Source organism: Metopolophium dirhodum, chromosome 1, assembly GCF_019925205.1.
Source record: "Metopolophium dirhodum isolate CAU chromosome 1, ASM1992520v1, whole genome shotgun sequence".
In the NCBI taxonomy this organism is placed as follows: domain Eukaryota; kingdom Metazoa; phylum Arthropoda; class Insecta; order Hemiptera; family Aphididae; genus Metopolophium; species Metopolophium dirhodum.
Window position 1 is genome coordinate 68,528,359 of NC_083560.1, and position 24,377 is coordinate 68,552,735.

At 27.6% G+C, this 24,377-nt stretch overlaps 3 protein-coding genes across 4 annotated transcripts; 2 read left to right on the forward strand and 1 right to left on the reverse strand.

Annotated features, from left to right (window-relative positions):
• Window positions 1-3,549, forward strand: LOC132935168 (protein-serine O-palmitoleoyltransferase porcupine). The gene is made up of 7 exons (XM_061001638.1): window positions 1-491; window positions 569-784; window positions 849-1,077; window positions 2,007-2,232; window positions 2,299-2,417; window positions 2,479-2,708; window positions 2,782-3,549. The coding sequence occupies exons 1-7, from the start codon at window positions 425-427 to the stop codon at window positions 3,255-3,257; spliced, it is 1,563 nt and encodes a 520-aa protein (XP_060857621.1). The 5' UTR covers window positions 1-424; the 3' UTR covers window positions 3,258-3,549.
• A 1,890-nt stretch (window positions 3,550-5,439) lies between these two features.
• Window positions 5,440-9,414, reverse strand: LOC132935169 (uncharacterized). The gene is made up of 4 exons (XM_061001639.1): window positions 8,363-9,414; window positions 6,935-7,065; window positions 6,689-6,853; window positions 5,440-6,628 (listed from the first exon to the last, which is right to left on the reverse strand). The coding sequence occupies exons 1-4, from the start codon at window positions 9,063-9,065 to the stop codon at window positions 6,524-6,526; spliced, it is 1,104 nt and encodes a 367-aa protein (XP_060857622.1). The 5' UTR covers window positions 9,066-9,414; the 3' UTR covers window positions 5,440-6,523.
• A 7,153-nt stretch (window positions 9,415-16,567) lies between these two features.
• LOC132935416 (histone-arginine methyltransferase CARMER) lies at window positions 16,568-23,304 on the forward strand. 2 transcript variants are annotated; one of them, XM_061001958.1, is made up of 12 exons: window positions 16,568-17,014; window positions 17,273-17,556; window positions 19,437-19,565; window positions 19,652-19,755; window positions 19,820-20,035; window positions 20,118-20,295; window positions 20,418-20,508; window positions 20,880-21,275; window positions 21,361-21,551; window positions 21,617-21,727; window positions 21,811-21,947; window positions 22,142-23,304. In XM_061001958.1, exons 2-12 carry the CDS (start codon window positions 17,343-17,345, stop codon window positions 22,289-22,291), a joined length of 1,917 nt encoding a protein of 638 aa, XP_060857941.1. In that variant the 5' UTR covers window positions 16,568-17,014; window positions 17,273-17,342; the 3' UTR covers window positions 22,292-23,304. The 2 variants fall into 2 exon arrangements, with proteins under 2 accessions (XP_060857941.1, XP_060857942.1); XM_061001959.1 differs by having other exon boundaries at window positions 16,569-17,014; window positions 21,361-21,539.
• Window positions 23,305-24,377: the final 1,073 nt, after the last annotated feature.

The following is a 24,377-nucleotide window of genomic DNA, read 5'->3' on the forward strand; positions in this document are numbered from 1 at the left end:
TCATGATCAGATTGAGTGTTATACTATAAATTAACCAATGGAGACTTTAATAATATATTAATATTATAAAATATTAATAAGACTTCTTGATTACAATCATAAACTACAGCCATATTAAAAGTACGTTACTACGTTTGGGTAGGTTAGGTTATGTTTATGGTTACAACTTATAATACTATGGTCTACGGACGGCGGTAGATATAATTATATAAATGATAATAAGTTACTGGCCGTCTGGAATTTAAATTATAAATTTTATACTTAAAATAAAACCATCCATAGCTATTAACTAGTAACTATGTGAATAAATTTCTTCCAGTCTTCTAGTGTTTAAAGCAAATGTCCAACGGTTTAAAACACAAATATACTTAAATGTTAGTTTTTTATTATATATTATGTTTATAAAAGTATTATAATCTACTATATGGACCGGCAACAGTTTTCGTTGTCTTACGGCGGTGACAACTATGCTGGAGACTACTACCCAGAGGGTAACGTATTATTATTATTATGAAGTAAACATAGGTAATTAATAAGAATAGTATTAATTAAAAATTTGCAAAACCAGATTACTACGAGCTGTACGATGATCAGTTGGAAGATGAAAATCAGTATTATCAGCCAAATATAAATTCAGAAATTCATAGTGAACCCCCTTTTTGGAGCAATCTAACTTTTCGACAGTTGTGCACTCAATGTGTGGTGCCCGCTGTTTGGAGTACTGGAAATCTACTCGGAACTACCCTTATTCTATGCATATTTTTCAGATTATTCATTGTTATATGTAAGCAAATCATATTATGTTAAAACTATTTTTCAGCAAGCTCTTATACATAACTCGGTTTCAGGCAATAAAATCAAAGTGGTTCCTGAAGCAGTCATGCACACAGTGTGCGCCATATGTGGTATTCTACCGTTAGTTTTATTTCATGAAGATGGAGACTTATATCAATTATTACTACAAATTGTGTTGTACCCTATGTTCTGTTACATAGTGTCTATAATATGTATATTGACTTTAAAACGTCATTCCTCTATTGTGTTCTCTATTATAATCCTATTTACATTATTCTATCGGTGAGTTAGTATTTATTTAAATATATATTATATTATAACACAAAACAAAATAAAATATTCTTAATAAATATATTGTTTATTAGATTTTAAGTACATTTATTATATGGTATACTTAATTTGAAATTGAATAACTCATTCTTAATACATAAAAGTATATACTCAGTTGCAGAGTAGAATACACCGGATCCGTACACTTTTTCCGCTTCTACCGGTCACCTATGCCATTATGTAGGAGATACTCGCTGTCCGGTATATTCTACTTTTAGACAAAGTATAGTAACTAGTTTAAGTAAATTTAACCTTTAAAACGATTAATGTTCAGTTAATATACACATTTATTATTCAAATTATAAATTTTTTTCAACACTAAGATTTTAATTTAAATAAAAGTATTTATATGTTTTCTCTAATGAATTTAAAATAATAGTACATCATTTTAGACTAACATGATATAATGTTAAATATTAGTAAATTATACTAATAATCGATATTTTAGTCTCAAGATGATTTCAGTTCACTATTTATTTTCTCTCTCTCTGGCCTATACACAGCATAGCAAATTTGCACTCAACAGAATCAATCTTGTGTTTTTATCTTTAATATTAGAATGAATTTACCTATCATCAAACTTAAAGTTCAGAACATTTTCTGTATTTGTACATTTGCTTATCACATATTTTTTGAATATTTTATATACACATACCTTGCATGCAAATAAATATAAAAAAAAAGCCAATATTGAAAGATTGATAATTTTTTTAACCTGTATTTTGATAGAATATGAGTTTACCATAACATTAAAACTAATAACATAAGATTGGTTCTAGTAAATGCAAATTGGCTATGCTGCTTGTAGGTCAGAGAGAGAAAACAAATAGTGCAATAACATCTTCATAAGAAGAAATTATTAGAAATTTAAATGTTTACAGTGAATGTTTTACAAATGATTCAAAATGGCAAAAAACCAAAAGTGCTCATATGCTAATGTCAATGAAAGCAATGGCAATATTATTTGATATTCAATCAAATAAATTGTATACGTTTCCTTCAGTTCCTCAGTATACAGGTTACATGATGTGTGCAGGCACTGTTTATCTGGGTCCATTTTTAACATTTCAAGAATACTCAAATGCGTTTTCTTCATCTGTTAATTGGGTAATACATTAATTTATTTTTCTTAAATATTAAATTGTATTGTATACATTTTTTTTTTCATTTAAGAACAAGACCAAAGTCTTTCGTTTGATATGGAAAGTAATAATTTCGTTGCTTTGCTTTGTTTTATCAATTTGTGTTGTGGATTGGCTGTTCAGCCAATATTTGTTGACCAATAATAAAAGGTTTGATTTATTTTAATAAAATTATACATAATTTTTAATTTATTATAATTCTGTGTTACAGCAATTCAATTATTAACATTTTTCTAACTATGTACAAACAAGCTTTGGAGTTCCGTACTGGTCATTATTTTGTAGCCTATGCATCTACAGTATTTGCAACTGTTTGTGGGTACCACCATGAATACAACAGTGAAATATTAGTAACCCGTCCATTGATTATGGAATGGCCACGATCTCTTCCACATGTTGTCGTACATTGGAACGCACCAATGCACTATTGGTTAAAAAAATGTAAGTTACTACCAAATATTTTGTTATTTACATGTGAATTAATTTAAACATAATATATTTGTTCTTTATTTAGATGTATTTGAAGAAGTACTGAAATATGGCAATAAAAATAAAAAACATCGAAACAGAATAATTGCTGTTGGAACCACATATTTAGTAAGCTCACTATTACATGGCTTAGAACGACGTTTATCAGCTGTGTTACTTTCTCTTGCTGCTTATACATATGTAGAACATCAAATGCGTACAAAATTGGCATCAAGATTTCCAAACAAATTTTCTTATTATGATAAAAACAAATATCCCCACCATGGTTCAAAAACATACTTAAGTAGCTCAAACCAAAATAACTGGTTCTTTTGGAGTATTAACATCATGTTTACTATTTTAAACATTATACATTTAGCTTATCTTGGTTCAGTAATTGATATGTCTGTAGGCAACTCTTACAGTACCACCTACCAAGAATCTTTTGCTCCTTGGAGTCGAGTATCGTATTTTAGTCATTTTATAATGTTGTTTATGTTTTTTATTAGTATTATACTATAAATAAAAATTCATTTCTTTATATACCATAGATGGAAATCGGGGTGGGGAAGCTTGAGGGGACTAAGCCTCCCTAGAAGTTTAAAGTACATGTCTTAGCACCCCTGGGTCTCAACATTTTAAAGTAACTAAATAACGACAAATTTTAAGTATTTTTGTTTTTCACTGAGTATTTGAGTATTTAACAAGTGCTTAACACATTTTATAATAAATTGATTATTATTTCTAAGAAATTATTTGATATTTTTAATGTTATAATATAATGAATAATTAAAGCTTCACATTTTTTTTATAATTTAATGGTTTTTTGTCAAACTATATTATAATTATTATCTCCATTCTACACTGACACACAGTATCTCCACAGTAAACTTATTTATTTGTAAAAAATAAATAAAAAATGTAAACACTTTTTTTAATTAGATGATTTGTTGCTATAAAATTATATGGTTGATCATTATATCTCGCGAGTGGCTTAGTAAAATGGGGGTAAGAATGTTACTGATACATTTTGTACAACGCCCCCCTTATGGATTTGCCAACTTTATTTGAGCCCTTTAATCCACCGTTGGTTATAATTCAACTAATCAACGAATTTAATAACTTAATAATTTCTGTTTTTAATACTTCTAAAATATTTAAGTTAAGGCACCTAATTGTTTTTGTACTTTATTATGGTTTAATTGTTTAGTATGTCAAACTTTGTAAATTGTCTTGTTGAAATAAATAATTTTGAGTGGCTCTAATACAGTAGTATAGGTGTAATGAGCAAATAATGATCAGCCCTCCCAGTAATTTCACCAAAATTCCTCTTATGATATATTGTCTTATGAGTTATGATGCAGTGTTGGGTAAATTACTTTTAAAAATTAATAAAATTATGTTACTTGTTACATTAAATATTTTTATTTAAATTACATTTGCGTTACCCAACATTATTTTTATCACGTTAGTTTATTTTTCTATTCAAAAAGTAAGGTGTTACAAATAACGCTAATTTTTTTTAAAAAAAATTACAAAATCCGGCCATAACAAATAATAAGTACAGTATAAAAAAAAAAAATACATTGTCAATGACTTAATATCATACATGAACAAAATATATAAGTAGTAATTCTTGAGATCTTTAATAATATTGTTGATTATTATTAATTATTAAAACTTTAGGATTCGTAGGTAAATGTCATTCATTTTAAATTTTTCTCAAATATTCTAGCCCATAGTTTTTGTCATACATTTTACATTCATAACTTATTATAATAACATTAGAAATAACACGTTACTCCATGAAAATAACTTTTAAAAAGTTATTTTGTTACAATTGCCTTAATTTAAATAAAATATAATGAAATTACTGCAAAAGTAATTTGTAATTTGCGTTATGTTACTACCCAACACTGTATAAATGCAAGTTATTTATAAACAATACATTTTTATTTATTTATTCATAAGCATGTGCACGGGGTAGTCATGGTAGGCACTTGACTACTCTGCAAACTTTCCGCCATCAATATTTAATATGGTCATGATAATTGATAGTCAATCATAAAATACTTTTTTATTATGGTAAATGTAGTTAAATGAGGATACCCCATCCAAATTAGTTTTTATAACAGGTGTGAATATGAATATATATATATATATATATATATGTGTAATATGTGTATGTGTGTTAATGTGTTATGTACTTATGTATGACTACCCTGCCAGAAATCTGTGCATGCTTATGCCTATATACACACAAGTTAAACCCAATCCAAGTTATGTTAAAGCTAAACAGACAAACTTAGATTTAGTGAATTAAAAAATTTGTGACAATAAAAAAAATGTGATATGAAAAATAAAAAATCCCGTCAAGTAAGTAGCACTGTTTTACAGTAATTGTGGAATTTACCTAATTTGAATTCAATGAATATAATATGAAAGTAAATCGTTGTATATTATGATGACAAACAATTCTTAGTGAAGACGGTCCAACTTTTTTATAATCATAGTTATATAAAAAAAAAAAGAACAGTTATTTTAATAGTATTTAAGTTTTAACAAATAACTGTATACAATTCTGAGGGAGGAGCTGATTACTGAATGTATTGATTTTAGTATTTTACAATTTTTTTTTTTGTGTTTGAAAACACTTTCTAGTAGAATGATGATCGGAGCATTTTTTCAACTAAAAACACAAAAATAGAAAAAAACTACTTTATTTTAAAATCAATACATTCGTCTGAAAATCTAAAATAGAAACCATAAAAAATAGTAAAAATTACATTTTTATTCATAAATATTGTTTTAATTACATAAAAAAATATTTTCAAAAACATAAACACTTTGAAATAATGAGTGTTTACTGTAAAATATAATAAGTATACATATATTAATCAGTTTTTTTTAACCTAATGTAAACAAAAATAATAATTTAATTTGTTTCATACAAATGTAAAAGAATAAAAAATTAAAAAATTCACATACCACTAACAGGTCTGAAAGCTGTAGTTATTTTAATACCATGATTAATTTATATGAGTATAATATATCAGTATTACATCATACTCAGTGTGCGATCAGTATGTTATTGTAGTTTAATTGTATTATATGTTCTGCGGTTCTGCCAATTTACTGACAAGACAAACCCAGTTTTATATTTTATTTTTAAAATATTCAGAGATATTAAAACATATAAATTTTATCCAAAATAAAAAAAATGTATGAAATAAATTCACATACACGAACAAAAAATAAAATAACATTTAAATTTAGATTTACACAAGCTTTAAAATAATATTTACAAAATTGTCTAAAATTATAATGCAAATGATATGTATGTAATGACATCACGTTTAAAAAAAATTAAGTATCATTTTATATAGGTTTAAATATCTTAGATTCAAAATTCAGCTATTAATATATAGCTGCATAATTTCACTAGAATTTACAGACTAGAAGTTAGTTGTATTCTATAGTTGTACTTCTATTACAAATTACAAATACTTGACTTAAAAATACAAATTATAAACAATTATTTAAATTACCCTGTTTTTTAAATATTACAATGGTATGGAAAGAAAATAATATAAAGGGTAATTTTGGAATTCCATAAAACAGTATTGTGAACCAAATTCTATTTTCAGCAAAATGTCTAATATAAATTGACTGAGGATAGTTATTGGTGAATATTGGATAAGAATAATTTAAATTAAAACATTTTTAGTTAACCATACCACTGAAACCACAACCAATGTATCTAAATTAAAATAGTTAGAACTTAACAATTATAATATGATTTGACGTTTCTTAAACCAGTAGTAAAAAAAATCTGTTTGGGACGTATTACTAGGGTCGAGATTCAATTCATAAAGTGTTTCCCTCCTCCAAATCTATAATCAACAACAAATAATTAATAAATATAATGAAATAGTGATAATAGTTTAACTCACGTTTACATCTTCTGGGGAAGGTTCTGCTATAATTCTATTAGCATTAGACATAAGATCTTGTTTGGTTACTAATCTGATTTTGTATAAGACATACTTGTAAAACATTGCATAGTGATTTGAAGATAAGTCTATTTGAAATGTAATAGCAAATCTACTCATACATTTCTGTAAAACATAATATTATTTAAGCATAAAATAGTATTTCTATGTAGTAGGTCAAATATATTTTTTGTTTGTCTTACGTACATCAAGTATTTCAGGTCTCAAGCTTTTTACATTAAAACTTTTAAAAAGAGTTATTGAATGAAACAAGGTACAACCGTATGAATCCATATTGTTAATTGGTATAACATTATTCAGTTTTCTTAAATAATAATCTATTGAAAGCAAATAAAATTATTGTACTTATCTTCAATTTTATCCAAGGCTAGGCATATGAATATATTTAAAGTAAATTCAGTAGTTTTAACTTTTTTATTGTTATTAATTGGTGATGCAAAGTCCTGCACAAGGTTGAAGGTTCATAGAAAATATCATGAAAAAATACAATTTATTTCACTTAAATTATTCAATTAATTTTTTTCAGATTTAACTTCACTAAAATAAAACTAATGACCATTTTGGCCCAGCCTTGAATTTTGCATTTATATGGTGCCAGATTTAGGGACGCTTATCTTGTACTTAGGTAGAAAAATATGTATAGCATAATTAAAATATTAAATCCTGATGATATCTTCTAATATCTAATTGACAATTAAACTTTTAAATAGGGCATTTTTGATAAGATGGATGTCTTTCATCTGGGTATGTAGATCAAAAAGAAGGTACTTTAACACTTTCACCAAATTAAATTGTATTCTTTATATAAAACGTTTTCACTATTTAAATTTGATTTAATGATCATTAATAACATTACCACATTGTGAAGTAGTTGAATATTTTAAACTATTTAGTATATTATGCTAATGTATTAACTACAAGGTTTACGCGGAGTATGGACTCAAGGCTGGGAAAGTTAACGATTTTTTTTTAACTTGTTAAGTTAAGTTATTTTAAAATAATAAAATTAAGTTAAGTTAAAAGTTACTAGTATTTTTTTTCGTTAGCTCGTTAAGTTAAAAGTTAACATTGAAAAAAAGTAACTTATTTTAGTGTAAAGTTAAAATTTGATAATTTGCAAAAATAAAAAATTCCACACATAATATGGTTTATTAGATAATTTTTCTTTAGGCTCAAGAAAATTACTGGGGAAATTTAAAATGATACATCAAAATAAAAACCTCATTTAAAAAATTGCATTATTCTTAGGACAAAAATTAACTTAATTTAGATACTTTTGAAATAAAATTAACTTGAAGTTAACACGTCAATCTTGAAAAAAAGTAACTAAGTAAGTTAAACTTGAAAAAAAGTAAGAAGTCAACTAACTTAATTTTAACTTTTAACTCGTTAATACCCAGCCTTGAATTGTATGGTGACATTATAATAGTACCTTATTAATTTGTTATAGGTGTCTTACAATTAATGATACAAGATTTATTATATAATTAGACAATGGAATCAGATCAAAGGTTGGTTATGTCAATGTTTACCTAACAACCCAGAGTTCTGCCTCCCTAAACCTGGCACTAAATTAAACTTTACAAAAAAACACAAATTATTTGTAATACTCACCTAACATTTGACTTTCACTGTTAGATACTTCCGAGTTACAACCATCCATATTACTGATTAAATGCACTAAAGCTGTTAATGTATTTGTATTAAACAGTACACCTGCGTTGATACTTAATACACCGTTGATATATTGCCCAGCATAATAATTATGTTTGTGTTTATTGACATTCAATAATGATATTAAATGTAATAAGTTTTCATAAATTAACCAAACATTATCCTTGGCCAAAAATATCCAATCATATTTAATGTTATGAGAATTATATTTGTTATGTAAGAACATCATAGTCTGGCAGTAATACTTCCATGGTTGTGAAGAATAAGTATCAGTTACAACATGATCAATATATTTGTGCTCTTGCTTACTCACATACATTTTGTTGTTGCCACATTTATCGAGCCAAACATTGTGTTGCATAAGTAATGAGTCTATATCATTAATAAATATAAGACACAATAGTGATATATTATGATTTATAGTTGGTTTTGTTAGATCTACTAGATGATAATGGCGATGATTCAACTTTATTTGACTGTTAAAATGTGTAACTGGAACTGGAGTTAACTTTGTGTTGTTTTCATAATTCATTACCAAATAATAAGTATAAACTGACATAATACCAATAAAAAAGCCCATTAATAGAGGCATTGGCAATGCACATATTTTGGACCTATTACCAGTTGTGCTTCTATACACCATTGCTGCGGTTGAGATTTATGAATGTTTCATAATATTCATTAATTTTGACATCTTTGAAATTTGTTTAGAACGTTGTTTTATACATTCTTGGTAAATGACAATTTATTAAATCCACTACGAATTACTAAATAGCAATTTTTCTACATACCTGCTTTGTAATTATCATTTTTACTAGCAGACGGTAACTTAAGTTGTACAACTACAACTAAAACCTGAGTAGTAGAAAATACCATAGATATCTATCTTATCTATAGTATTTGGTAGTAGTAGTGAGTATAAACTAGAAGAACAATACAGACAGCTCAGTGCTCACGTACATTTTTCACATTCCACTTGCCTACTTATCACTTCTGAGTTCTGGTTCTGATAATCTGATAAGGTAGGTGACCGAAAGATGCATACTCTATAATTGCTTATGCATATCTTAAAAGGGGTATACCTAACTTATTATAAATGTATATAATCATTAATCATATTAATATAATATAATAGATTAAAGAAGATAATATCTTAAAAATAATACAACATAATGAGACATATTAATAGATTATTAACATTTTACAATTCTAAAATCTGAGCAAACCATTTATAAAAAAAAATAGTAGAAAGTAAAAATATCGATAGTTATAAAATCGATAGTATTCATAAAAAAATTATTATGAAAATAGAATATTTACCTACGATCATAGATGCAAAAAGCGTTTGAGATTGGGGGGGGGGGGGGGCTAAAGTCTTAGCCCCTAAACCCCCCACCCCCTATTTGCGCCTATGCCTACGCTATTTCCATTATTTTCCAAATTTCCAATTTCATTAATTCATTAAAATATTAAATAGGTAGGTTATAGGTACCTACAATCATACATACAATCTAAATACCTATATGTCTCTTCAACCCTGTGATGTATCTACAAATTATACATATCGGATAGGTGTAGGTAACATCACTGCAGTAATAAAAAACCAAATATTATAGTCAGTAGCTGTTTGAAAGTTATAATACTAAAATAAATTATATTCAAAGTTTATTTTCAAAATCTCAACATTAGTCATTAATTACCTAGGTATAGCTAGGTTTTTTAAATATTGATACTTTAGCTTATTGGTTTTAGTTTTTAATAATAAATTGTTGAACTTATACAATTGAATAAAAAATAAATCATATCTCTAAATGACTAAATACGGCCAATACGGGAGATCTTTTTGCCGGACCCTGTGTCCCTGTATATAATAGGTGTATAAGTAATAAGTATAACATTTATATATTTGGTGTGTTAATGTATAAATGTATTATATAATTATTTGTATATATTTGGTGTATAATCTGAGTTTAAGTATAGTTGATGTTCAGTATATTTTACGTTCATGTTTCGTGTACTTACCAGTAATCTAAAACCGGTGTAGGTATCTCACATATTTTTTTTTGCTCATAAAAATAGTATTCAATAGGGCGGTGTACATATTGATTAGTACTTCTGAATTGTTTAATACATATATATCTGAGTACATTGCAAACCAACCTATATAGTTGTAAGGTTATAATCAACAAAATATCTTATTTAAATAAAATTAATACTCTACTTAAATTATTTTGTATACTTAAATAATTAATAAAAAAAATAAAAAATAAGGTAAACAAATTAATAATAAAAAAGCGGGTGAGTGGGTGTCACTTTACTGTACAGTAGGTTACAAATGGATCACGCTGTAATGGATGGTGTTAAATTTGAATTCAATGATATAAAATCATTTTATACAATAAACGATTCTGAGTTAAAGCGTTCTGTCGGCCTATGAAATTACTAAGTATATCTTATATATAAAAATCCCGTGTCACGTCTTTGTCCGGAATAAACTCCGAAACTCCTGGACCGATCTTGATGACATTTTTACAATGTGTGTAATTTTACCGAACTTAAAAGATGGGCTAATTTTAAAAGGGAGAGAATCAACCCCGGGAGGTGCTAAAATGGGAATTTTGAGATTTCAGATGGAAATTTTTGTTCATAAATGATTGCCATTAGTGATGGGCAAAAGTGACTAATTACTACCGACTTAGTCGGTAGTACCATATGACTAATTTAGTTACTCGAACATTTTTATTATTCGACTAATTATTATTATTCGACTCATTTTTATTATTCGACTAATTATTATTATTCGATTTTTATTATTTAACTTATTATCGTTATTCAATTCGACTTTTTTTTATTATTCAACTGATTTTTATTGGACTGATTGCAAACTAGCATGAATTACTTTAATTCAACAATATAACAAAAATAATAATAATATAACAAGAAACATAAACATTACTAGGAAAAATAAATACAAATTTACAACTGTTTTAAATTTTTGTTTAAAAATATTAACATATCTAAATTTTTTGGATGTGTTCTATTTCTTTTTGCTGACATGATTTCACCTGCTTTTGAAAAAATTCTCTATGAAGGTACTGAGGTAGCAGGGATGGTAAACCCATAGGTAAACCTTTGTAGTGTGTGCGTCGTGCGTGTCATTATCGGTATTTTTGTTTTGACTAGTTTTAAATAGAATTACGACTACAATTTAAATTTCTTAGAATTTACTATCGATTTATCAGTTATTTTAGTCGAATAATTAGTTGACTAATTTCATTTATTCATATTAGTTGGTTGAAAAAAGTAGTCGAATAATTAGTCGACTAATTTCATTTATTCATATTAGTTGGTTGGAAAAAAATAGTCGACTAATTATTCGACTAATTTCTATGATTTGTATATAGCTGGTCGTGCAAATTATTAGTCGAATAATAGTCGGTAGTACGTGATGAAAACCGACTAATAGTCGGTAGTATCAAATAGTCGTTTCTGCACATCACTAATTGCCATGGGTTTTTAAGCTATTATAATAATAATAATAATAATAATAAAAAATAAAATATTTGCTTTATTTTTTAAATATAACTTATAATATTAAAAAGGTGGATAAGTGGATGTCACTCTGCTGTACAGTAGGTTACAAGTGGGTCACTGTAATGGATGGTGTTAAATTTGAATTCAATGATATAATATCATTGTATAAGAAAAACGATTCTGAGCGAAAACGGTCAGTCAGCCTATGATTTTACCAAGTATATTTGATGATATTATTGTGAATAAAGTAATTTATATATAACCTATTTACTCGGAGCCTTGTTTTAAATTTTCAATCTTTAGCCATAAAAGTTAAACATTTTATACATTTTTAACCACAAAATAATTAATAAATTATAAATTTGATAAATGTTGTCAAAATTTGAACTTTAAATGCTTATAAAAATAAATTGTGCCTATATATTTTTAATATTTTTCAACTGCTATTAGAACGATATATCAGGAGCCTTATATTAATTTTTCACGCTTTTTTACCCAACAAATAAAAATTTATTGATATTTATAGAAAAAAAAACTAAAAAAATTGAAAACTGACAATGTTTGTAAACAGCTCAAAAAGAGTCAAAATATTTTCAACATTTTATGGTGTATAGAAAATGCTAATATGAACATTCAGTGAAATTAAGTATCTACAGTCATTCGTTTTTTAATTACAATAAAATAAGAAAATTGTTACATGAGAAATCGAGTAAATATCAAATGTTGTAAAAATATAAATTTCAGACGCTCATAAAAATTTAATTTAAGTTTCTTCTAGACATTTTTTTTTTGATAAAGGTAGACAAACTTATGAGTAATCTTATATTACATTTTCAAATCTTAGATTTAAAAAGAAAAATTTTTATGAATTCTCATCAAAATAATTTGCTATTTTTCGTGATTTTTCCGTATTTTGTCAAAATTTGAACTTTAAATGCTTATAATTAAAAACTGTGACTAAGGATTTTTAATTTTTTTCATCTGCCTTTGAAACAATAACCTGGGAGCCTTCTATTAAATTTTCAAGCTTTTTTAATCAACAGATAAAATTTTATTGATATTTATAGAAAAAAAAACTAAAAAAATTGAAAACTGACAATGGCCGTAAACAGCTCAAAAAGAGTCAAAATATTTTGTAAATTTTATGGTGTATAGAAAATGCTAATATAAACATTCGGTCAAAATTTCATGTCCCTACGGTCATTGGTTTTAGAGTTACACCAAAAACCAAAATCGATTTTCTCGAAAACAGATTTTGCGTAAAAATTCCCGTTTTTCCTTAATTTTTCTTTTGTTTTTCACGTCGCTTGTGAAAACTACTGGGAAATTTTTACTTTTGACCCCCCAAAGTACCAACTAGATTCACTTTCCTATCAGAAAAGTTACTATTGAAGAAAATTCAAGCACTTTTACTGTCCTAAAAGGTGATGACAGACACAAAAATAAAAAAAAAAATAAAAAAAAAAAACACACATCATTGTAGAATCAATACATTCATCGCTTCGCTCAGAATCTAAAATGTGAAATGAAAATCCCTGTACAGGCTAAACTCTGGAACTACTTATCAGATCTTCTTGATTTTTTTTTAACGAAAGAGTATTTCACGGAGAAGGTTTATATAAAAGAAAATTTTAGAAAAATCCACTGGTGTATAATATATTGCCATATTATAGTTGCTATTAGTTCATCGGGCATGTTTGTTGATTTGTATTATTATCTTTTGTCAATATACATATTATATATAATATATACAAGAAGATCTGATAAGTATAGATCCAGAGTTTAGTCTGTATAGTTATAGTCTGTGTATTTATATAGTTATATATATATATATAAATTAATGTTTGAGGGTAGATTAGACCTCTGGGAAGAAGATAGGTTAATTTACAAAGGGTTAAATTTGTTTTTTTTTATTCATAGGATTTTAATACGGTTAGGTTAGAATAGGATTTTGTATAAATTGATTATATTAATCCACTGCAGGTGGAAGTAAGTAAGAACGACAAACTTGGTATAACTTTGATAATTTAGAGTTAAATCATACACTTACGAACAAACAGCACGGCATTGCAGGGGGCCCGCGATCAACCGCTGCTGCAAATCAGAATTTTTATTCCGGGAAACGGAAAAGTTAAGATAAATGTTGAACACCATACACCAAATATTAAATACCGAATTGAACAATTAAAAAATAATTATTGAATTTACCTACGATTCAATAAATATTTAAATAAACTAACGAGAAAAAAAAAGTTATTAAATAATACGTCTCCTAATATACGTTTAATGTCTAAATTATCTTTATCAATGAACAAAAAAAAAAAAACAGTTGAGCTATTCGAAAAAAATGTGTGTATGAGTATGTATAGTACCTATATTAGTATCATGGACCATGGTCCTACCCATTGGCGCAAATAGGGGGGCTTGGGGGGACTTAGTCCCCCAGATGTCGGTCAAGTCCCCTCAGTTCAAAATCTAGTAATTAGTACTAATTTTAGATTCTGAGCGAAGCGATGAATGTATTGATTTTACAATGATGTGTGTTTTTTTTTTAATTTTTAATTTTTTTTTGTGACTGTCTTCACCTTTTAGGACAGTAAAAGTGCTTGAATTTTCTTCAATAGTAACTTTTCTGATAGGAAAGTGAAACTAGTTGGTACTTTGGGGGGGTCAAAAGTTAAAATGTCCTAGTAGTTTTCAAAAGCGACGTGAAAAACAAAAGAAAAATTAAGGAAAAAGGGGAATTTTCACGCAAAATCTGTTTTCTAGAAAATCGATTTTGGTTTTTGGTGTAACTCTAAAACAAATGACTGTAGGTACGTGCAATTTTGACTGAGTGTTTATATTAGCATTTTCTATACACCATAACATTTTCCAAATATTTTGACTTATATTGAGCTGTTTACGGACATTTTCAGTTTCCATTTTTTTTAGTTTTTTTTTCTATAAATATCAATAAAATTTTATTTGTTGGTTAAAAAAGCTTTAAAATTTAATAGAAGGCTCCTAGGTTATTGTTTCTAAGGCAGATAAAAAAAATTTAAAATTCTTAGTCACGGTTTTTATTTATAAGCATTTATAGTTCAAATCTTGACAAAATACGGAAAAATCATGAAAATTAGCAAATTATTTTGAGTTGAAAATTCATAAAAATTTTTCTTTTTAAATCTAAGATTTGAAAATGTAATATAAGATTACTCATAAGTTTGTCTACCTTTATCAAAAAAAGAAATGTCTACAAGAAACTTAAATTAAATTTTTATGAGCGTCTGAAATTTATATTTTTACAACATTTGCTATTTACTTGATTTCTCATGTAACAATTTTCTTATTTTATTGTAATTAAAAAACGAATGACTGTAGATAGTATAGTATACTTGAAAATTTCACTGAATGTTTATATTAGCATTTTCTATACACCATAAAATGTTGAAAATATTTTGACTCTTTTTGAGCTGTTTACGGACATTGTCAGTTTTCAATTTTTTTAACTTTTTTTTCTATAAATATCAATAAAAATTTTTTTGTAGGGTAAAAAAGCGTGAAAATTTAATATAAGACTCCTGATATATCGTTCTAATAGCAGTTGAAAAATATTAAAAATACATAGGCACAATTTTTTTTTATAAGCATTTAAAGTTCAAATTTTGACAACATTTATCAAATTTATAATTTATTAATTATTTTGTAGTTAAAAATGTATAAAATGTTTAACTTTTATGGCTAAGGATTGAAAATGTAATATAAGGCTCCACGTAAATAGGTTATATAGTGACCCACTTGTAACCTACTGTACAGCAGAGCAACATCCACTTACCTACCTTTTTATATTATGTGGTACTAAGCAATATGACCTATGGGGAGTGGGGCTTGAGTCCCCCCAAAAAATGTAGTCAATTTGCGCCTATGGTCCTACCTTTAAACGCGTAAGACACCTGACTAAGAAATATAAACATTCACAATATTACGTGTACAACCACCGTCGTTGTTGTGATCACACCCCCGATCCCCCATTCCCCACACACATTATATTGGAGGGAGGAACAACACGCGTCCTTTGTGATACGTCCATGGTCCATCCATACCAATGTATATTATATACGAGTATACATGTATAATATAATATGTCCTCATCACACAACCTGGGCGAAACATTCTGTCCAGTCATCTTTTGTCCACGCAGGGTAGGTAGTCTCAGGACTTCGTCATTTTCGAATTTTTCCCAGCTGTACCTACCTACCGCGGCTGCCCCGGCAGTTTTCTACCTCCATGAGAACCGCGGCGCACGGTTCGGCGGCGAGTGTGTTTGAATATTATTCATTATTGCCGTCTACACTTATCTTATCTTTTCTTTGGTTGCGTCAACCGCGATTATTCGACACGATAGACGACGATCATAATAAATAATATTAATTAACATGGCCATTTATCAAAACGGAATCACGTGCCTATACTAGTATACTGTCTAGTGTCTAGTATTATAATAATAGTTAGTAACTCCTGCCACTACCTCCGTAAATTTGTATCTATATAATTCGTAATCCCTCCGTCTATTTAATTTACTGCACTAATGCACTAATGTTTTTATTATTATTTCTATTTTTTAATTTTTTATCACTACGAACAATACTAACGCCATAACAACAAATTCGCGCGCACACGCACACGCTCACGCACTCGCACTCGCATACAAACCCAAACACAAACCCAAACTACTACACACAGACTCACATACAACCACACACACTGCGCGTGCACACTGTACGCAAACACACGCACGCACACACACACACACTAGTGCATGCACTCACACAAATTACAAACACTCACGCGAGTCCAAACACTCCGAGCACAAGACCGCATTAATAGTAATATTATTATTTAATATTTATTATTATTATCGCCGTTTTGGATTTTTCGCGCAGATCACCGACCCTGACGAGGTCGGACATCAAACACCACGTAAAATACGAACGGCAACTGTGTTTTCGTCTGACGTGGTCCGCCGTGTCCGTTACCGCTCGCCGCCCGGCGTTCCGCTTAATATCAACCAACCAAGTAAGTATTATTTTCTTATTGCGCGTTTGTCGTTCATCCCCTGGCGACCCTCTATGGCGGTGGCGGTATCTACCTAAACCGTAGTACCGTTTTGAGTCGGCGTCGAGATTTTAAAATGTAGCCAAGTACCAAATCGTCCTCGGCCGCCATCAGCGTTTCATTGACAACTCATGTTTTTCTCCCCGTAATTTTCACCAAAAAACTACAACATTTGTTCACATTTATTAATAATCCGTTAATAATTTTGTTCTAACGCAGGGAACATTCCTTTGGCTGTTTGTCGCTCGTTTTTGATCTTCGTTTATTTAGCATCACCTGAGTTTGAAAAATGGCCGTCAATTTACTGCAGACCAACAACACTGGCAAAATAAATAACAAACGCCTGGCATTGATACAAATTGTGAAAATCGATCTGAATGCCGGAATCAACACTGAAGCACCCGATGATGGTGTCGTATACTCTCCCGCTTACATTTCCACTACCAATACTTGTGTCATGAATAGTGGAACAGCATCACAGGGGATACAATTTCAATTGTTGGGTAATTATTAATAATTTGTTAAGTTGTAGTAGATAATGAAAATATTTCATTTTACATTATTTTACTTATTTAATAAGCTAAAATCTTCATAGGTAAATATATTTTTTTTAAATGTTAGGTAGGTATTTACATTGTATTCATAGTTATACTTATTTAAATATTTTTAATATTGTACTCACTTTGTAACTGAAATTTCATATTTTAACAACCAGAGAGGTATACATTTAAGTCAATAATTAATAACCTTTGCAATTTAAAATTGTATAGAATGCGTAGCAACTAGGTTTAAATACTTGTATATAGGGTGAAAGTGGGAGCAAATGGTGTTCTGATATAGCGTGAACGTGCTAAATTTGGAGTGAATTAACCGAAACAGATAAAGAAAAAAATATAGATTGGTATCCATTGGTCACCTTCAATTGTAAAATATAAAATCTAACTGTTTAACTTAAACATAAATTGTTTAACTATTAATATATAATATAATATGTTGCTAATTTACTCGTTAGTTTTTATAAGTTTATTACTTATTAGATTCGATTTAGATTGTTTTTTATAAAATAATCTATTTATTTTTCAATAATAAAAAATTGTAGCAAACAGTATTTAGTAATAAATTCACAAAACGTTTACATTATTTATTTAGGTAGTTCATTACTATTAGTAAGCTATATTATAAGTAAAACGTGGATATTATATTATGCACATAATATTACGTATGCACTAAAAAAAATTTTGAAGATTTTTAAACTCCTAAAATGAAGAAATTTAAACTCCTAAATTTGCACTCAAAGATAAAACATGCAGTTAAAATTATGAATATATGAAAATTCTTACACATTTGTGCTCTAGCTATAGCTTATAGGCATTAATGACAATAATGGCACAACCAAGATTTTTAAAGGGTATGGGAAGATAAAAACTACAAATATATCATATATTATCATAATATTAAAAAAAATTATTATAGGTATAGGTAATATTATTACAGTGAAAACCCAGATTTTGGACAGGATCCAAAATCAGAACAATGCTACCTACTATTGTTAATCATTAAAGAAATTAACAAATTCAATTTACAATAAATTATTCTTTCACTAAGTCTACCCCTTTAATGGCACCATTGATTAATGATAAAGTAACTATTATTATACCATACCGTATTAATAATAAAGGTATGCAAATGCATTGGATAATAGTGAATTAGTCAATTTTATAGAAATGATTCTGATATTATAGTTTTTGTTTTAACTATTCTTATAAAATAATAACATTTATTGCAAACTTATAAAATTATTTTTTCACTTAGTTATTTTGTACCTAATCAATTTTATTAAATATGACTTAATATAATTCAATAATAATGTTCAACTGAATGTAAAACCATATTATCATAAATTAATAGCTGGATCTTATTAAAAGTATTAAATATAAAGAACTTATTTTATTGGCCACATCAAAATATTGTGGCAATAATGTCGCAGTAAAATTATTGCATCAAAAACATTGCAGCAACTATCAAACGTCATTATAAAAGTGTATTATTATTACATTACACATTAGTTGGCTGCTTGCTGCCGCTCAGCTTTTCAGTGTATTATAAAACCATATTGTTTTTTGTTAGTCAAATTTTATATTAAATTGATACATTTAATTATTATAAATATTTATTTCTCACATACTACATTTTACACAATACAATAACAAAAATAAATAAATATTGACCTTTTTTTTAAATTATTAAATAACACTTTCACAGAGTCAAAAAATAGTTAGTCAGCACCACAAATTAGATAAAACTGGTTTTGATAATACTTCAACATTTCCATTATGATTTTATATTTTGAAAATTGCAACTAATAATTATACATTTTTTTTAGGTGGTAACAATGAAAATATTGTAGAATTTACCCCCAGTTCTTCAGTAGACTATTGTAAAGTTGCCAAAGATACATATGCCATACAGTTGAATAATCATTCATATATGTTAAAGTTTAAAACACATATAGGTAAAGTATTTTGAAATTGTTTAAATTAGTCTAAAAAGCAATTTTATGAAGTTAAATAATTACATATCTTAATATTTTTTAATTAGATTTATATGAATTCACTGTATTGCTGGATCGTGCTAAAAAAGGGAATGATCTCTCAGTTTTTTCTAACCGAACCGATGAAGCATCAGCTGCACAATATTTCCAGGTAATAAATATTATACAACCTAATATTATTAATTTTTATATAAAATATATTAATTTTTGATCAGTTTTATGGATATCTTTCTCAACAACAAAACATGTTACAAGACTATATACGTACAAGTACTTATCAAAAAGCAGTGCTTATTAATACCATAGATTTTCAAGACAAAGTAGTACTAGATGTAGGCGCTGGATCAGGAATATTATCATTTTTTTCTGTCCAAGCTGGTGCTAAAAAAGTTTATGCTGTGGAAGCAAGTTCAATGGCTCAACATGCTCAGGTATAAAATATCTAAGTTAAAATAATTATTCATTCAATTAATTATTTATTTATTTATTAATTTTTTTTTTTTATATTTGAAGACGTTGGTGGATTCTAATAATTTAGGAGACAAAGTTTTTATTGTTGCTGGTAAAATTGAAGAAATTGATTTACCTGAGAAAGTAGATGTTATTATATCAGAACCAATGGGATATATGCTCTACAATGAACGTATGCTTGAAACTTATTTACATGCTAAAAAGTGGTTAAAACCCGGAGGTAATTTATATTTTGTATCATTTTATATTATTTATACTATAGATTATTTTAACCAAATATTAATTAGAGTTGATAATATATTTATTGTTTTATTGTTGTTATAAATTATTTATAATTTATAGGAAAAATGTATCCTAGTAAAGGGGATTTGCACATAGCTCCATTCACTGATGATGCATTATTTATGGAACAAACAAATAAAGCCAGCTTTTGGTATGTAAAATATATGGTCATAATATATCTATATTCTATTCCAAATAAAAGTACACTACCTTGGCGTATACAAATAAGCCGCGAAACAACATCTAAACCGCCAGCAATGTCTAATCGTTCTGTGGTCGGTGAACTGATTACCATTGGTTGGCTACCATCGAAACTGCTGTGCATATAGTAGCAGAACCCGCTTGAAACGGTGTATGCATTTGCAAGTATAACTGGTTTTCATTCACTGCCCGTTGCACTCTTATTTGGAATAGAATATAGCTAGTATTGCTCGAAATGGATTAAAAACACAAATAATTTGAATATATTTTTCCAAAGGTTGGTGTTTTTATAATAATCTCATTTATAATTTTTATTTAAAGGGTTCAGTCATGTTTTCATGGAGTTGACTTGAGTTCATTACGAGATATGGCTATGAGAGAATATTTTCGACAGCCAATAGTTGATACGTTTGATATTCGTATATGCCTCGCAAAGTCTGTCAAACATAGTTTAGATTTTCTCACAGCTACTGAACAACAATTACACAAAATTGACATTCCACTTGAGTATTATATACTTGAATCTGGAACGATTCATGGATTAGCTTTTTGGTTTGATGTTGCATTTCAAGGCAGCAACCAAACTCTGTGGCTATCTACTTCCCCTACTGAATCTTTAACTCATTGGTATCAAGTCAGGTGCCTTCTAGAAAAACCTATTCTTGTTAAAGTTGGTCAAATTTTAACTGGTAGTGTATCACTTCAAGCCAATGTAAGGTTAGTATATTAAAGTCTTATATCATTCAGTAATTTAATTTTTATTACTATATCATATTATAAAAATAATTAATATAATTTTTAGACAAAGTTATGATGTTTTCATAAATTTAATGATTGACGGGCTTCCACATACATGTTCTTCCAACAATTTGGATCTTAAAAACCCATACTTTCGGTATACAGGTCAACCGCCTCAACCTCCTCCTGGTGTCAATACTATATCACCCAGTGAAAGTTATTGGGCCAACTTGGATCTCCAAAGTACTACATCTGGTATTTTTTATAATAGTATTGAGTATCATAATCTTACTAACAGCGATGAAACTTAATTTAAATAGCTTTAAACATGGTTAATGGCATTCCATTGAATGGTTATGCTACAGACATTTCTATGGATATGCAAACATCTCCAACTGCTGTTGCCAACAATACAAATCTTATAAATTTAGGTAATTGAGTAAACACAGTTATGTTATATAAAATAATAACTTTTATAACAGAAACAAATAAATGTATTTGTTTTATAAAATAGTTACAGTACCTCAACCAAATATTCATCCAGGATCTATAAGTAGTACTGGAAGACAACGTGTTAGCACAGCTACTTCTACAGCAGGAGCACAACTTATTGGTGGTGGTATATCCCCAACCTTATTTACTTCCAACCAGGTAGATATTAAGTAGATTTATTGTTGTAAAGCAAATGTTCCAAATGTAATACTAAGTATTAATTGCCTGTTAGTTTTAAAATATGAAAGTAGAATTATTGAATGTATGCCTCCCAATTTAAAAGATATTATCAAAATTTTTTAGTAATTTCGTTTTTCATTATTTATTTTTTTAATTGACCATAACTTTTTTAGAACCAAAATCAACAACTTTTGTTAGGGGCAGCAACAGCTGCTGCAGGAGGTTCAACCACTGCTATTGGAAACTATCCAGTTAACAACAGTTTAATGATTGGAGACTATGTTGCGCCCAGCACTGGTGTTTTAAATATTTCATATCGTTAATTTATTACATTATGGTTTATTTGTATTTACAAAATGAATCTTAAACCGCGCCAATTACAAAATTACTTTTTAGGAGATTTATTGCTCCTTCCATAAATTTACCATCTACTCAAATAATTATATACATTCAATTTATGTATAGTTAATGTTATAATACAAACTATTTTTATTTATAATTTTAAACTCAAGTAGGATTATTAATAATTTTAAAAAAAGGATATGTTTTCCTGTTACTCATTTTTTCATAAGAAAAATTATATTTATAGACTATCAATATGATAAACACCCGTTATTTTTTACATTTTGATAAAAAAATATATATAAACCAGTTTTAGACACTTAACAACTCTTAGCAACAAATTTTCTTTATTTCCAAATTATATTACAGAAGTAATATACACACATATATAAATTAATGTATAGATTTGCTTCAAAATTGTTATATTAGTTTATGGCTGAATGATAAACATTAAAAAAAAATAGTTTTACAGTACCTAATATATATGCAAAACAATTATAAGTATTAATTATTATATAAATAAAAAATAATATGATTAATATGATTAAAATATTGAAAATCATTATATTAGAATATATTACTTTTTGAGGAACATAATATTACATATTGTTATTTAATAGTGTATAATAATTTTTAGTTAAATCTTTGTTGCTGATGTATTGTTAAGGTTAATTATATGAATCAATAATGATTTGGCAATAACTTTATGTATACTTTTTTATAACTATTTTCTTTGTAATGTTATTTTTAATTTGGTAAATATTAATATCTAAGGTGTGCATTATTCTACCTTTTTCACTGATTATTTACATGTGTTCTTCATTCTCTAATGTTATTTGAATATAAAATATCATAGCTTTTTTACAATATACTTAAATATTAATTGATTATTGTGATTCCTGTGTATACATAATATATAGTAATATTTTAATTAAGATAGTGCCGTTTGTAAAGCTTAATAATAATAAATGTTCAAATAAATTTATCACCACTACCAATCATTTTGTTTGATTAAAACAACTATATTTTTATATCCTATTTGGTGAATATGTGTAACAATTACATCTATTGGCGATCAAAAGCTTATCAATTTACAGGCCAGCGGGGGGTGGTCTAAAACGGGCCAGATGGAAAAATAGCATATAATTCACGATGCAGAGAAGAGAAGGTGATAACACTCGGCTTGGCCAGGAGAAAAAAAGTGGCTTAGTTTTTGATGGCAAATTTGTAGTTTAAATAATATCCACCAGGAGCACCACAACCTTTGGAGGCCGGGTGTTTGAATAATTGCATTAGACACATGTGTATTGTGTTTTATTGCAATGAATCAAAAATATTAAATATTATAAATATTGTATTTATAATGGAAAATACCTGTGTGTACCTACGTTTATTTATTGGTATTTCAATAAGATCATTTTAACGTATGGTATTCATATTGCACATCATTTATTGCCTTATGATATACTTTATTCAACTGCCTAGAAGTTGACAATTGAAAATTATAGCAAAATTGCAGATAACAGAATACAGACCATTACAAATTTAATAATTTCTATATATTATAATTAACTCAAATCTATTTATATATACTTACTTCTTTATATTTATTTATTATTTACCTAATATTGGTATTTGGTACCTTCTCTTAAAAAATATTTAAATATATCTAAAACACTATTACATAAATAATAATAGGTAATGTGCCTAAGTATAATACATAAAATAGTATACATATAAGTAGGTAGTTATCACATAATATTAAAGAAGCAGTTACAACTTGGACTGTTTTGATTAATTTTGTTTTTCCAGGGTTTAAAGTGGGAAAAATTCCAGAGGGGACAATGTCTCCATATAGTTTTAACTTTTAAGCGTTCCATTTATGATTTTATGGATAATGCCTAATGTATAAAATCCTAATTTGTTAAATGGGACGCATTTTAACTGTCATCAGAGGCAAAACTGAGTCCTCCTGCACACCCCCCCCCCCCCCACTTTAACCCCTGAGTGTTCTGTATTGTGACTTATAAATAATATCCTGATTTGGGTAGTATTTTTTACAAATTA